Source organism: Pipistrellus hanaki, assembly GCF_964339955.1.
Source record: "Pipistrellus hanaki genome assembly, chromosome: 19".
Taxonomy (NCBI): Eukaryota; Metazoa; Chordata; class Mammalia; order Chiroptera; family Vespertilionidae; genus Pipistrellus; species Pipistrellus hanaki.
The window spans coordinates 6197872-6215057 of NC_140521.1; the positions used below are offsets into that span (position 1 = coordinate 6197872).

General features: G+C 41.1%; 1 protein-coding gene across 5 annotated transcripts in view; it reads left to right on the plus strand.

Annotated features, from left to right (window-relative positions):
- The first annotated feature begins 581 nt into the window (after window positions 1-581).
- HECTD4 (HECT domain E3 ubiquitin protein ligase 4) overlaps window positions 582-17186 on the plus strand; it is a 140970-nt gene continuing 124365 nt past the window's right edge. For 3 of the 5 annotated variants that reach the window (XM_084868117.1, XM_084868119.1, XM_084868120.1), the window contains exon 1: window positions 583-1086. In XM_084868117.1, the coding sequence (XP_084724243.1) occupies window positions 910-1086 (177 nt within the window). In that variant the 5' untranslated portion in view covers window positions 583-909. Of the gene's footprint in view, window positions 1087-17186 lie in introns of all 5 variants that reach the window. The other 2 variants (XM_084868116.1, XM_084868118.1) reach the window with 1 other exon arrangement.

A 17186-nucleotide genomic window follows, 5' to 3' on the forward strand; every position in this document is an offset into this window, starting at 1 on the left:
TTTTACAGAGAGGAAGACAGAGGGATAGAGTTAGAAACATTGATGAGAGAGAATCATTGATCAGCTGACTCCTGCACACCCCCTACCGGGGATGTGCTCGCAACCAATGTACATGCCCTTGACCGGAATGGAACCTGGGACCCTTCAGCTGCAGGCCGAGGCTCTATCCACTGAGCCAAACCGGTTTCGGCTTTCATTGAGTTTTGAGTGCTAGACTTTTTAGGAGATAGGAAGCGCCTACTGTGCGGTTCTACCAACGCCTTCTGAACAAGTTTGCAGCGCCATGTTTTTTGCATATATCACCTTTAAAAACGTGAAAGCAGGGAGTGAACCTACATGTTCTGTGGGGGCTCTAGTCTGAGAGGTGTTGGGAGAGAAGGCGGAAGCCTCTTCCCCAGGCGGACTGCAGACCCAGGGCGCCCCCACATGGCTAGGGCAAGAAGGGGAGGGGAGGGCAGTCTGAGAGCAAGACGGATGGATGATTGACAGGCGACTTGAAGGGCCCGGGCCCCGGCCCCCGGGCTGCGGGCGGTGGGCGGGGCCAGCGGTGGGCCGGGCCGTATTGTCCGCCCCGCGGGGCATGCCGGGAGCCCCGCCCCCAACATGGCGTCTCACTGACAGTTGGCTGCCGAGCGCCTGAGGCGGATCCTGCTTCTCAGGGCGGCGGCTGCGGCCGCGGCGGTGGCGGCGGCGGTGGGGCCGGGGTCTCCGGAGCCGGGGGCTGGGAGGATGGCGGCTCGGACCGCCTAGGGCGGAGCTGCACGGGCGAGAGGCGGCGAGCGGGGCGTTGCAGGCGGGCGCGCCTGCTGCTGCCATGGACTGGTGAGCGCGGCGGCTCCTGCTCGCTCGCGTCTCCCCGGGCCGGGCGGGCGGCTGCTCGTCTCCGTCAGCACCTCAGTCGCCGGGGCCATGGGCTCGTCGGCGGCCGCGGCAGCTGCTGCGGCGGCGGCCGCGGACTCGGCGCAGTGGCTCTCGGTGAAGGAAGAGACCATCTTTCTGCACGACGGGCTCATCCGCGTCACCGACCTGGCCGAGCTGCCCAGCGAGATCCTCGGGGCCCCGGAGGCCGCCGACACCGACTTGGAGGTGAGCGCGCGGCTGCCCCCTCCCTCCCCTCCGCCCGCACCCCCGGGGCCGGCTCTCCCCTCAGCCCCGGGCCTCCGGGGGCTGCCCGGGCAGGGCTGCGGGGGCGCGCGGCGGGGCAGGTGCGAGAGCGCGGCCGCAGGGCTGCGTACCGGCCGCCTGCCCCCATCGCTCCTCCGGCCCCGGGCCCGCCGGGGATTGCATCGGGGAATTTATTTATTCTGACACCGGCGTTTTATCAGGCTGTCACCCCGCACGGCCTTCTCGCCCGGGAGGAGCCGCCGCCGCCTCCCTCCCCAGCCTCCTCTCCCCTCCCCCACAGACCCCAGGACCCACTTCGCGGGCAACACCCAGGCTGCTTGGCTTTGGGGACATTTCCATTTTTAACGCTATGCATCACCCCTCTTTCTTATATCCAGTTCTGGGTTGATTATTATTATTATTAATTATTATTATTATCATCATTATTATTTTTTTACCACGGTGGAGGTTAGCCGCTCCGCCGGTGCGCGATGGGCAGTCCAGCAGCTGTGTGTCATGCCTCGGGTAGACACGGGGCCTTTGTCAGGGAGGCGGGCGGTGTGGACCGCGCGGGGATGCTGCCGCGGCCCTCTTCCTCTCCGCCCAGGGTCACGGGCGCTCTAGGCCGCGGGGCCTTATTTTTTGTGAGCGCGGGGGTCGCCGCGAAGCCCCGGGCGTAGCAGCCGCGGCAGGTGCATCAGCAAATCTCAGCAATTGTGCTCCTGCTTTGGGGGCAGGAGGAAACCAGATGGGCTTGGGTGATGGGAACTTTCCGTCGACTTCCCTTAGCTTCGCCTCACCCCAGAGGTGGGGATGCGGGCCGAATCCCCTCTTCGAGGCCACCGATGCTGACCCTGCTCCCCCTTCACTTTGGGGGGTAACATACTGACGTGTAGGGAGCACGGGGTGTCATGAAATTTCTTACTGACAGCAAAGAAGGCTCTCTGGGGTAGGGCGGGGAGAGAGAGAGAGAAAGAGAGAGAGAGAGAGAGAGAGAGAGAGAGAGAGAGAGAGAGAGTGAGAGAGAGAGAGGGAGAGGATGGCCTGCCTTCAGGCTGTACACGGAATGCGAGGAATCTTTTGTGTTTTTCGGGAATGCATGCACTTTGGCTTTGAGCACGAGGAACCTTTATGGAAATGGATTAAAACCCGTCACCGTCTCTTTCTGGAAACGGCAGCGATGGGCAACGATCTCGTTGCCTGAGACCTTTCTTTGGACGTGCCTGAGATGCGAAAACGGTCCGCTGTGTTTTTCTGTCTGGACTTGAGGTTGAGGTTGCAGCATTCTCATTGTGAACTCTTAATTGACTTATTTTACAGTCTGGCCACCAAAACGGAGGAAGATACGAGTTGCTAGGGAATTCCTAACATTGAATCGTAGTTTTATTTGTGTCTCATTTGGGCTTGCTCTGTAAAAAGCAAGGTGTGTCTGAGTGTCTTATCTGTTTGAAAACTCAGAGGTAATATGCTGTGATGGTGGAATCTTTTAATTTAATTGGTTCTATTGTTTGAGATATGGGAAGTGGATGCTCTTTGTTCCTTAGAGACTAATCTAACTTCACAGGTCCAAAAAAGGTATAGATACAATTTATTTATTTTTTTAGGATTAAAAAGAGTAGTAGTTAAAAATACTTCATTTGCTAAGTTGGTTTTCCTAAGATGCTTACTGTATAAATGTGTTGAATGAATTGGTCAGCCGTTTCTACAGAAGAATGATTTTAAAAAGAAAGAACGTCTGTGGCCTGATAGATAAAAAAAGAAAAAACCTTAAAAATTTTATGGTTTGATCTCTCAGAAACCAATATGTGTAAGGGTGATAAACATTTATGACTGGCAGTTGTAAAAAACTTTTCTTCCTTTCTTTACACTTATATAGGTTACATAGTATCAGTAGAAGTGGGTAGCTAAGAATGTTTTGGTGGCTATTAGATTTGTATTTGTGTGGGTGTGTTCATATTTAATTATTTAATTATGATAGTATGGATTAAGTATATCCTTTGTGTCTGGCCTCATCTTACTAAATTCTCAAAAGGATCCTAGTAGCTACATGTTGTTACTCATTATAACAATTGTAAATATTGCACCCATTGTACAGAAAAGGCAAGAAAAGTGAAGAGTAGAGAGAGAAAGTGGGAGAGAGAAAGACTTGTTTTTCCACTTAATGATGCATTCATTGATTGATTCTTTTTTATTTATTATTTTTTATTGATTTCAGAGAGGAAGGAAGAGGGAGAGAGATAGAAACATCAATGATGAGAGAATATCGATTGGCTGCCTCCTGCACACCCCCTACTGGGGATTGAGCCTGCAACCCGAGCATGTGCCCTTGACTGGAAGTGAACTCAGGACCCTCCAGTTTGCAGTCCAATGCTCTATCCACTGAGCCTAACCACCTAGGGCCATTGGTTGATTCTTGTATGTACCTTGACCTGGGAATGGACTCACAACCAATGCTCTAACTAACTGAGCTACTCAGCCAGGGGCAATGGCCAAATTTCCACTGGGGTTTTAGAATTCTATAGAACCCTTCAGTTAACAATTTTGCATTTTGGAAGGTGAGACTCAAACTAAGCCAACTAATATATGGTTGTCAACCTTAATGTATAAGACTGCCCTAGCAAACATTTGTGATCTTGCTTTTTCTTCTTCCTCCTCTTCTTCCTCCCCCTCTTCTTCCTCTCCCCCTCCTCCTCTTCCTTCTCCTCTTCCTCTTCTTCCATTCACATATGTATGTGAATGAATATATATTCATATATACATATATATTGATTTCACACACATATATGTATGTGAATGAATATATATATATTCATATGTACATATATATTGATTTCAGAGAGAAAGGGAAAGGGAGAGAGAGACAGAAGCATCAGTGATGAGAGAGAATCACTGATCAGCTGTGGGGCTCAAAACTACAACCCAAGCATGTGCTCCTGACCAGAATCAAACCACAGGCCAACTCTCTATCCACTGAACCAAACTGGCCAGAGCTAAAGGAAGGTATTTTGTTTTTGTTTTTTAAATCAAATAGTGTTTAATCAACAAATTTATTCAATGAGTATTTGTGGAATTTAGGAGTGAGATAGGCCCTTCTCTCCGGAGTGTTAGGGGTATAGCAAGGGGTAAAAAAATTCTTAGTCCTAGCTCAGTAGATGTAGCATTGGCCTGTGGACCAAAGAGTCCTGAGTTCAATTCCAGTCAAGGGTACGTATCTAGGTTGCAGGCTTTTCCCTGGCCCTGGTTGGGGTGTGCAGGAGGCAACTAATCAATGTGTTTCTCTGACATTGTCTTTCCCTCTCTTGTCCACTCTCCCTAAAAATCAATGGAAAAATATCCTCAGGTGAGGATTAACACACACACACACACACACACACACACACACACACACAAACACACAAATACACACACACTTTTATTTTAGTGGGAGGACATACACAATAACAAATAATCAAATATACAATATAATATACTCTACATAAATGTCAAATGATAAGTGCGGTGGAGAAAAGTTTAGCTGTTTTACAGTGAGTGTGGGTAGGAAAGGAAAGCTCAGGATGGCATTTGAGCAGAGACCTGAAGGAAGTGAGAGCATGCCATATGGCTACTGGGGAAATCTCCTTCCAGACAGGACAGCAAGCCAAGTCCCTGAGAGGGAAGCATCCTTCGCATCCTTAGCTTGGAGCTCTGAGCCCAGTCAGCAGAAGGAAGAGGATAGTGATAGGAGATGGGGGGATGGGTGATGCAGATCAGGTAGGGCCTTGTAGATAAGGACTTGGCTTACTTTGTATGAATTAAGAGTGAGGTTTTTTCTTGGCCTTAAAAATAGTTATCTGTATTTAACTTTACATTGCTGGCAAAAGCAAAAAGCATGTAGGAAATTATTTTTAAGTGTTGAAATAAATATACATTTAAGAGAAATAAAAAGACAATAGTAGCCCTAACCGGTTTGGCTCAATGGATAGAGCGTCGGCCTGCAGACTCAAGGGTCCCAGGTTCAATTCTGGTCAGGGGCATGTACTTTGGTTTCGGGCACATTCCCGGTAGGGGGTGTGCAGGAGGCAGCTGATTGATGTTTCTCTCTCATCGATGTTTCTAATTCTCCCTCTCTATAAAAAAAATCAATAAAATATATATTTTAAAAAATAACAAACACTCAAAAATGCCCACTCAAATATTGAATTTTGCATTATATTTTATAGACCATTAGTCTTTTTTTTTAAATGAAGAATTTACAAGGGAAAAGCAATACAGTAGCTCATTTGTAAAAGTTTCTGCTTTCTAGTGCATTTTTCTTTACCAATTCCAGGTGGGGACAGGCATCATACATATGGATGTTGGCAGATTTACTAATTGACTTGCTCAATGTGGCCAACATAGTAAAAATTAGATTAATTTTGAACCCAGGCATTTTGGTTAGTGTTTCTCATTTTTCATTGTGTGTGTTTATAAGTACACCTTCCCCTGCCTCCACCACACATACCATTAAAGGACTTGAACATGGATGTTCATGGCAGCTTTATTTCTGTTTGCCCCAAACTGTTCACCAAAAGGTAAGTGGGTAAACAAGTGTGGTATATCCGTATGGTACCACTCAGCAATAAAAAGAAATGAACTGTTGATAGTCACAACATAGATTTATGCTGAGTGCAAGTACCCAAACACTAAGATTTCATGTATATGGAAATAATAGGAAATGCAAACTAATTGATAGTGACAGAAAGCCGATTAGTGTTGACTAGAGATGGAGGCAGGCAGGAAGGAATATATTTTTAAAAAATTCTTTGGAAAGTATTGATATTTATGTACTTTTATTGAATTCTAAATTCTAGATTTAGAAATGTTAGTGAATAAATGAATAAACTACCTTTGTTCACCAATATATTGACTACCATGTAATTAATGAGCACTGGAATAAGAGTTACTGAATCTTAGTGCAGTGTTCTGTGAGCTTGGGCAAATGGTTTGAAAGCTCTGAGGGTTGGCTGGCTAGCTGTCAAGTTAGAATGAAGTATCTGAGGACTGTTGGAGGCAGTATTGTCAAAGTCAGGTTTAAAGAGCCAGATTGGGGTTGAAATTCAAGCTCTGCCCCTCACTAGCCATGTGACTTTGGGCAAATTCCATACCTTTAGTAATGACTGCAGCTTCTTTGTCATTATTGTCACCATCTCTACCATGGCCATGACAACAGTGTCAGCATATTGTGTCCCAGACTCAGTGCTAAGCACTTCCCAGCATTAACTCATTCGGTCCTCACAAAAACTTTATGAGTATGAGATTGGTACTGTTGTTATCCTTATTTTACAAGTGAGGAAACTGTGGCACAGAAGTGGAGTAATTTGACAAAGGTCATACTATTTAATAGCAAAACTGAGACTGAAAGAGATCTGAGTCCGGTCCAGGGTGCAGACTCTAAAACCATTGTGCTAGCTGCCTCATCATCTCTAAGAGGTGGATAGTAATAAGGTTAATGTAAGGATTAGCTGTGGGGGAATATGATTATGTATGCTCAGTGTATGGGTTCTCTATATGGTGCTCTGTTACTGAAAGGTTAGTTTATACTTTTTCAGTCATGTGCTTATTGTATATAAAAGCAAACAATCCCATCAACAGCATTTTTTTCTCTCTAGTAGTGGGTAGTGGAGGGAGTGGTGTGTGTGTGTGAGAGAGAGAAAGAGAGAGAGAGAGATCCTTTAGGAATTTGCTTCTCAATTTATTTGCAATATGGCTAAGTAGATAATAGTCTTCACTTCACTTGTCCTTCAATTGTATGTCTAAGGTCTTGCTAAATAAATCAGTTTTGATTATTATCTGTCTTCTTGGCTTCCATATTGATCACAAAATACTACCTGTTGGCCAGGACTACTGGATAGATTGTCATCCACCTGCTCTTTCCCACGTCATAAGGAGTTTGTGGTGATAATTATGGAAGAACTGTCAATTCTTGAAAATGCCCTATGCTTTCTCCTCCCCGCTCCTCCCTCTTTCCATCTTGTTTTACAATGGTGGTTGTTGGGTGAACACAAGGAGTGTGATCTGCTTTGCAAGATGTTTAGTTAATACTTGTAGACATGTAAATAACAGCAGGTGATCTACTATGGGACAAATGGATAGTTATTTCAGAAGGAGAAAAGACAGCAGAAATAGTAAAACTTTTGCTTTGATCATACATTTTTAACATACCTTATGCATCTATTGCATTTTTAGAAACTAATACATGAATACATTCTTAAAAAATGGAAGTAACAGATGAAACTGAAGTTCCTTTTTGACTACCATCCCTACTCCTTGTCTCCATCTACTCCCCACCCAAGTTAAATTAGGAAGAAAATTCTTTGTATATTCTTCAAGACTATTTTTGAATATGTATGTTTATGTTTATGTGTGTGAATTTGCAACACTTTGTGATGCTAGACCTGTCTTTCTGTAACTTGCTTCTTTAAAAAACTCAGTGCTCTGTTTTGTTTTTTCTATGTCTTTATATATAGATCTACCACATTTTTAAAGTGTTGCACAAGACTCCAGATATACCATAGTTTATTTAGCCATTGTCCTGTTGATGGGTGTCTTGGTTTCCTGTTGCTGTGATAACAAATTATCAACAACTTAATGACTTAAAACAACACAAGCTTATTCTTTTACACTTTTGGAGATCAGAAGTCAGAAATGTTTCACATTATGTTCATGTGAGTGTTGGCAGATCTGGTTCCTCCTGAAGATACTGAGGGGGAATCTGATTCCCTGTCTTTTCACAGCTCTAGCGCTCTCCTGATTCCTTGGCTTGTGTCTTTTTCCTCCATCTTAAAAATCCATCACCTTGTTTTATGATCTGTCATCATTCTTTTTTCTCTGACTCCTCTTACATCCTTTTCCCAAGGACCCTTGTGATTACATTTAGAGCCCGATAATCTAGGCTTTCTCCATCTTGAGATCTTTAATTTAATCACATCTGCAAAGTCTCCTTTGCCATCTACAATCACATTCAAGAGCTCCAGGGATTAGGACACCTTTCAGGGATTCTTCAGACTGCCATAGCAAGTATTTTGGCTGGTTTCAGTTTTTCACTATTAAAAATGGTCCTTTAGTGGATATTCTTGAATGCTTGTTGTGCACACATGGGAGTATTTCTCTAGAGTAGTCCCTGAGAAGTAGAATTATTGGGTCATGGGAGACAATTTTAAGTTTTAATAGGTATTGCCCAATTGCTCTCCAAATGACCATACCAGTTCATACTCCCAAGTAACATTGCTTGATAGGACTTCTTTTCCTTAAATCCCGATAGAGATAACTTTAGAATTCATGGATTTGCTTAAATTTCTCATTTGTTTAAGATGATAGCTAGCACTCCAAAAATGAGTCCAATAGGTGTAATTGGGCACCTGGAAATGCAGGCTGAACCATGGTCAGCTGAAAGGAGCCAGAGTTTTCTGTTCCTGCTGCCTAGCTCTTATCACACCCCTGCAGAGCACTTCTCTTGTGGTGTGATCTCCTTGGACTCCTGGCATATACTCATTTTGGTCAGTAATCCAGTTAATACAGACCATGTCCATATATAGACAGAAGAGAGCAACAGCTTCTTATCCTGATAGTCTGGGTTTGCTGCCAGAGGCCTACAGAACGAGGGAGCTGCCCACTCTGGGAAGAGATGCATTGGCCCCTAGAGTGTGTTCAGAGTATACAGAGTTGTTACACAGACTATTTCAACTCAGAACCTCTTAAATCTTCTCTTTTACGTGCCAATATAAGGAGTAATTTTTTGTTTTTGACCTATATGAAAAATAATCTATATTAAATTGATTGTATTTTAATGTTATGCAAAACTTCAAAAAAAAAATAATTTAGCCCAGCTGGTGTGGCTCAGTGGTTGAACATCAGCCTGTGAATTAGGAGGAGGTCACAGTTGATTCCTGGTTGGGTACATGACCAGGTTGTGGGCTCAATCTCTAGTATGAGCATGTAGGAGGCAGCCAATCAATGATTCATATTTTATTGATTTTTTTATAGAGAGGAAGGGAGAGGAAGAGAGAAACATCGACCAGCTGCCTCCTGCACAGTCCCCACTGGGGATGTGCCAGCAACCAATGTACATGCCCTTGACCGGAATGGAACCTGGGACCTTTAAGTCCGCAGATCAACTCTCTATCCATTGAGCCAAACCGGTTTTGGTTCTTTCTCATTATTGATGTTTCTGTCTTTCTCTCTGAAATCAATAAAAATATATTTAGAAAAAAAGGACAATAAAAAAATATATATGTTATGTTTTATTGATTTTTTACAAAGAGGAAGGGAAGAGAGATAGAGAGTTAGAAACAACGAGAGAGAAACATGGATCAGCTGCCTCCTGCACACCCCCTACTGGGGATGTGCCTGCAACTAAGGTACATACCCTTGACCGGAATCAAACCTGGGACCTTTCAGTCTGCAGCCAACGTTCTATCCACTGAGCCAAACCAGTTAGGGCTAAAAATAAAATATTTTTATTGATTTTTAGTGAGAGAGGAAGGGAGAGGGAGAGAGAGCAAAAAATATCCATGTGTAAGCACAACATCGATTCATTCAGGTGCCTCTTGCACACCCCCAACTTGGGATCGAGCCTGGAACCCAGGCATTGGCCCTGGATTCTGGGCATGTGCCCCACTGGGAATCGAACCAGCAACCCTCAGTACATAGGATGATGTCCAATCAACTGAACCACTCTGGCCAGGGCTATGCAAAACTTTTTTTTATTTTAAATAAGTAATGCATGAATGTTGCAGAAAATAGAGAAAATACTTAAAAGTGTAAGAGGGGTCCTAATCGGTTTGGCTCAGTGGATGGAGCGTTGGCCTGTGGACTCAAGTGTCTCAGGTTCAGTTCTGGTCAAGGGCATGTACCTTGGTTTCGGGCACATCCCTAGTAGGGGGTGTGCAGGAGGCAGCTGAACCATGTTTCTCATCAATGTTTCTAACTCTCTATCCATCCCTTCCTCTATATAAAAAATCAATAAAATACATTTAAAAAAATAAAAGTGTAAGAGAGAAAAGAAATATTCTTTGGTTGTACTCCAGTCACATCCATAGGTTCCAGGGATTAGGACATCTTGGTTGGTTTCAGTTTTTCACTGTTAGAAATGACTCTTTAGTGCATATCCTTGCATGCCTATTTGTGCATACATGAGAGTGGTTCTCTAGAGCAGTGGTCACCAACTGGTGGTTTGCTGACTACTGGTGGTCCATGAGGTCTGAAAGGTTGGCAACCACTGCTTTAAAGTAGTTCCTGAGAAGGAGAATTGTTGGGTCATGGATGACCATTTAAAATTTTTACTATACAAAACTTAATTTTATTTAATATATTTTTATTGCCTTTTTACAGAGGAAGGGCGAGGGATAGAGAGTTAGAAATTGATCAGCTGCCTCCTGAATGCTTCCTACTGGGGATGTTTTCCCCCAACCAAGGTACATGCCCATGACTGGAATCAAACCCGGGACCCTTCAGTCTGTAGGCCTACACTCTATCCACTAAGCCAAATTGACCAGGGCCAAAATTTAATTTTTTACTATATTAATTAGTTTTTACTATTTTTTCCCCTTTAAATTAAAAAGTGTTTTTATTGTGACAGTGGACATTCAGTATCCTATATAATAAAAGGCTAATATGCAAATAGTCCCCTCAACCAGGAGTTCAACTGGGCGTTTGACTAGGGGGTGGGGCCCGCCCTCCAACCACCTGCGGCCCCTCCTCCTCTGTCCTGGCCCGATCTGACCCCATCTGGGCAGGCGGACCCCACCCATGCATGAATTCATGCACTGGGCCTCTAGTTATTTTATATTAGTTTCAGGTTCTATTTTCTTCATATATAATTGGGATTATATGCTCTATGCAGTTTTGTATTCTTTCATCACTTATTGGAACCATTTTGGCAAATAACTTAAAAACATAATTTTTATGGTAGTACAGTCATTTATGGATATACTATAATTGTTTTGCTGCACATTACTGCTTTTTTAAACATCTGTTTTAAAGATAATTTAAGCTTATAGGAGACTAAAGATTTTTAGCATTTAGAGTGTTATTTGTTTGATAAATTATAAATTTGTAGTAATTATTAAAGTGAGTTTCTGCAACCCAGTACTATTGACAGTTTATAATTTAAAGGTTTGTTTATAGTGCTAAATGATTTCTCTCCAGATGATGTAGAATATTTGTGTGGAGCTTTGAGTTTCTGAAGTGCTATTAAACACAGTTGTGGAATAATTAATGTTCCACAATGGGATACTTGGAGTACACACTTGAATCCCTAGTGTTTTTGCTGAAACCAAAGGTGACTGAATTACTAGGTCATAGCACAGTGTATAGCAACGTTAGATTAACAGTAAGGAGATTCGTCATTTGCAAATTGTTTTGTGCAAATTATAGGTTTAGAATTGCTAATAACTACAGATGTAGCATTCAAATAGTGGTTTTTCACCAACAAAATATTAACGTTTAGCTTGTACTAGTATTTGTAACGAATCTGATCCTGTTTGCTTTGTGCTCTGTAGTTTGTATTACTGATTTCAGAACAACAAAGTCTAATATAATAGATATAGCTATTCACAGAACAGACTGACTGGAAAACCTGGATCTCCTATCTCTATTGATATGTTCACTTTTCCTTACTGTTGAAATAAAATAATTAAAAATGTTAAAGGATACTCTATGTGTCAATGCATTTTCATCAAAACAGTGGTACATAGTAGAATTAACTTATTTATTTCATGATACTGATTCCTTCCTGATCATTTAGATGTGGTGTAGCTGAAAGACATCAACTGGTTTATTTAATTTAGAAAAGAGCAAAATGGCCCTGCCTATTGTAGCTCGGTTGATCGAGCATCATCCCATGCACCGATAGCACATGCCTAGGTTATAGGTTCAATCCCTGGGTCAGGAGGCAACTCATTGATGTTTCTCTCACATTGCTGTTTTCCTGCCTCTAAAATAAATAAAAACAGTTTTAAAATACATTTTTTATTGTTGATAGTATTACAAATATCTCCTATTTTCCTCCTTTACCTCTCTCCTCTTATCCCCTACCCATCCACTCAGGTCTTCACTGTCCTCTTGCCCATGTCCATGGTAAAAACATTAAAGAAATTGGGTAGAGAGGTAAAAATACATTTGGGGAACTTTGAAGAAAGCACTTTAAAAAAATATATATTTTTTTATTGATTTCAGAGAGGAAGAAAGAGGGAGAGAGAGATAGAAATATCAATGATGAGAAAGAGTCATTGATTGGCTGCTTCCTTCATGATCCCCTGGGGATCAAGCCCACAACCTGGGCATGTGCCCTTGACTGGAATTGAACCTGGGACCTTTCAGTCCGCAGGCCGATGTTCTATCCATTGAGCCCCGGGTAGGGCTAAAAAGAAAGCACTTTTTGGATGAGCTTATAATAAAGCAGCATTTCCTTTCCCTCAGAGGTTCTGAATCTGACTAAGGATCCATAGGCTCCCTGGATAGAATTCAGAGGGTGTGTGTACTTGGATGAGAAAAGTTAAATCTTTAATTAATCCAGCTTTTTTTATTCAAAAAGCACCGAGTTCCACCCGACTTGTGTGGCTAGTGGTTGAGCTTTGACCTGTGAATCAGGAGGTCACAGTTCGATTCCTGGTCAAGGCACTTGCCCAGATTGTGGGCTTGGTCCCCAGTAGGGAGTGAGCAGGAGGCAGCCCATCAGTGATTCTCTCTCATCATTGTCTCTGAAATCAATAAAAATATTTTTAAAAAAAGACATTGAGTTCCTTTAGCCTGTTGTCATTACTAAGAATTTGGAGTAATTTTAAAATTACTTTGGTAAACTAAATAGAGCAGGTTACTCAAAGTGTGCTCCATGTACCATGAACTGTCTGTTGCTTGTAATGACAAAGATAAGCACAGAAATGGAGAGTAGTAAGTATTTAGAAATTTCATCACAGTTGTTAGACTAATTTTATACCTGCTGAGCTTAATTATAGAATTTTGGATTTATAGCTTGTGTCCTTTTTTCACTTCATTTTTTTTAAAAAAATATTCTTATTGATATCAGAGAGGAAGAGAGAGGGAGAGAGAGATAGAAACATCGATGATGAGAGCAAATCATTGATTGGCTGCCTCCTGCACACACCCTACTGGAGATTGAGCCCACAACCTGGGCATGTGCCCTTGACCGGAGTCAAACCAGGACCCTTGAGTCCACAGGCCAGTGCTCTTTCCACTTAGTCAAACCAACTAGGGCTTCACTTTATATTTGTAACAATTTATTTTCATTCTATTTTACAAAAGTTTTGTTCTCCAGTGGATCAAAAAGAAACTCAACTGGTTCTTCACCATAAATAGTTTGAGAAACATGGATGCAAAATATCTAATACAGTGTTTGCCACATAGTAGGTTCTCAAAAACCAATAGCTTCCTTGTGTTTTAAAAGTCTACATTTATTTGGGGTGGAGTAGTAGATGAATGAGACATTCTTTTCTAGAAATAAGATAATTAAAATTGGCATGCTGGTTTTTAAACACAAGTAGCTCAGTTTTTTTCCTAGCCTATGATTTAAAGAGAGATTCATATGTAGTAGACATGGAAGACACGTTTGTACTGATTTATATATTGTAGATACTTTATACCATTTAACATATTGCTAGACCCTCAGCTCAGCAAGGCTGAAGGAACTTGAAACTTCTTGGTAGTTAGCCATATCCATAAATATTTGAATATATCATAGCAGGATTTATATATTATTTTATTGACTAAGAGAAAGAAAAGATCTAGTGAGAAGCAATGGGACTTCTGTCAGTTTTATCATGCCATTCAGCTTTTGAAAAGTATAGGAATGATATTATTTAGCCTTCCCATTTTGATGCAATTTAGTGCACATGCAGTGACCCTTATTATTTTAGTGATCTTTGGCTATTCTTTGGAATTAGAGTCATCTTGTCCTGATTTTTTAAATTGAATCAAAATGTAGTTGAGTTTATGTATGATACAATACATATAGACAACCAAAAGCTGTTAGTTTACCATGGTGTTTACAGGTTTGAGGGACATATTTTGCATAGTAGTCAGGATCATGAAATGTCCACTCCCTATTCAAAGATAAAAAAATGTCAGGAACTGAGCCAAGTGACACAAATGTCACACCTTTCAATATTCTGTTTATAATCCAAGAATCTTTAGAAATGAGATCTCTTGGACTTCTTAGGTCTCATGTTGGCACATTTAAAAAATTATCTGAATGTTGAGAAATCTGACTACATAACTTTTTGTTGGCGATACCATTCATCTCTGTCATAACCATACACATATTATAAGAGGAGAAATCTTTACCCATGTGATGAAATGGAGTGACACATTACATATTTTTTAAAATTCCATTTGGAACATCCTTAATCTTATGCTTAGTTAAATATAGAATAAATATTTGTTCTGTAGGGCAGTGTATCTCTTTGTTTTGGACCTCATTTTTTATTTGTATAGGCTCAAATTCTTAATATTTGCAGTGTTTGAAACTGAAGTAGGACTTGAAATAACCAGCAAATATCATGGTGGAGAGTAGTTTTGTAGTGATGACTCAAAATAATTTGAGATTTATGTGTTGTTTCCTGGTTTTAATAGGAGTATTTGAGTAAATTTCTGGTTTCCTCCCCTTTCTGTCTCTTTTAGAGCCAGACTAAAGAACAGAAAAAAGAACAACCATTATTAATCCTCTCTTGCACATATTACATTTTGGCAAATGTTGGCCGATGGGATTAAAATTACCCTTCACATTTAAAAAGTTATATTTCTGTAATATTATTAGCAAGCAGGTGGATCCTAGCGGGGGCAGGACATGGAGATGTAGTCTAAGGTTTAGAATTTATATTGGGATTTTTGCTTTGACACATGAGAGGATCTGGTTGTAGTTTCTTAAAATAACGCAATTTACCTCTGTTCAGCAGTCATTGTTGAACCCCAAGGAAAAGACACTTTTGGGGAAATATGAAGGACAAGAAACTGGCACTTTTTTAATGGTATAATAATGTCGTTGTTGTTGTTGTTTTATGAGAGAGATGATAAAAAACAGTCTGTAGGTGGGTTAATATCAGAGCCTTTTTTCTTAGAGTTTAGGGAAATAGTACAAGTTTGACAAACTATCCATTTGCCTAGAAAGGTACCAGGTAAGAATTCCTCACTTGTTCTTAAATTGCCCCTTGACTGTCACAAAGCCATGTGTTTGTTCTTGGAACTTTAGAGTTGTGGAAATAACTTTGCTGGAGAGATCAGCATAGTTTTAACCTGGGATTGGTGCTACTGGTCAGGGGCTATCTAATCAGCTCTTAGGAAATACTCCTGTTAGTTCCCATGGAGTTGTCATTCTGGTTTGGTCTGGGCTAAGCAAGGACTTCATCCTTGTCACGGATGTTTGCTAAATGAAAACCATGATGCTTCCAGCCTTTTAACAACTGCCTGTCTTAGAGAAATCCGGAGGTTTCCTTCATTGCAGACAAGGTCTCACTCATTGAACATCACACCAGTTTCTGCTGTTGGGGTTTTGAGGATCAATTAAAGTTATGCTCTGTGTGTTTAAAACGGGTTGATAGTTGAAATTTCCCCCCCTTTGCTTCCTATATTTCAAAATAGAATCGATAAATTTTTCTGTTACATGGCTATGCCATTCCTGCCCAGCTCTTAGGCCTCTGGTCTTCCATTTGCTTCAGACAATCTTTTTCTAGGTTTTTGTTTCTTCATGAAATGAGTTTTCTTTATATAAGAGCTTTGCTTTTCCTTATTATGGTCTAAAAGCTTTTTTCAATGTTTTAGAGAATCCTTCAAAAGCAGAGTTGGGTATTTTGTGTTTTTGTTTTTTTTAATGAAAAAAAAAAGCTCTATTTCTCTTCTTTATAATAGCATACTGATGTGGTTTTAGTCAGAAGGTGCTTCATGTGCTTTTTCATATTATAGCCCAATTTCTTGTTCTCCAAAAGACAAACGGAGTTTCAGTCCCTAAGAAGGAAAAATACAGTCATGGCCTCCTGGTTCATAGGTTGATGCTCAACCATTGGGCCACACTGGCCAGGCTTGTTTTGAGAATTTTATAAACCTGCTTCCAGGTAATGGAGGAAAGATGGTGTTCTTGTTCTAAGTCATAATTTGGCAGCACAGAGATTTATGATGGTCCTTACCATTTCCTCTCATCCTTTCATCAGCTTCTCATTATTATTCTCTCTAACATTTGAATGAATGCAAGTAAATAGAAATAAATCAAGAAGTAAAATCCAGTCCTAACCGTTTTTGGCTCAGTGGATAGAGCATCGGCCTGTGGACTCAAGGGTCCCAGGTTTGCTTCTGGTCAAGGGCATGTACCTTGGTTGCGGGCACATCCCCAGTAGTGTTCAGGAGGCAGATGATCGATGTTTCTTTCTCATCGATCTTTCTAATTCTCTATCCCTCTCCCTTCCTCTCTGTAAAAAAATCAATAAAAATATATTAAAAAGAAAAGAAGTAAAGTCCAGCCCAAAAATAGCTTTACCATTAAGTGTAGCTTCTGTTTGTATAGAAATTGTATAGTGCTATATTATCTTAAAAAATGAAGTAAATCCTTAGCAACTTCATGAAGTAAAATCTATCCCCCCAAAAAGCATAATTACAAGCTTTTACTTTTCTATGTAATGTAATATTCAGTGACAGTAATTCACTCATATAACATAGTAAGTTTTCTCCTTAGAATGCTTCTGTTCCAGCCTTGCTAGTCTTAGGCTTTTTCATTACTTAGGAAGATGATAGTGAATAATATGTTTAAATAGTTAATTTAAACTCCCAGGCTAGCAAGGATTGTACTTAGTGATCTTGTTTTGGGTTATTTTTTGTTTTTCCTTTTAAGGGACTTAATGTGACTCAAAATAAATAGATGTCTAATGTTTATTAATGATTTTCTTGTTTCCAAGTCATATTTAAACTATGGCATTTACTCCGAAATATTTTAAAACTGAGGCATTCTGTAAATTAAAACAAAACAAAACAAAAAACTTCTCAATGGGAAAAATTCTCAATTTTCCCATAATTGCATGTGCATTTGAGGATGAGAGCTCCTCCACCTTCTTACTACCCACAGT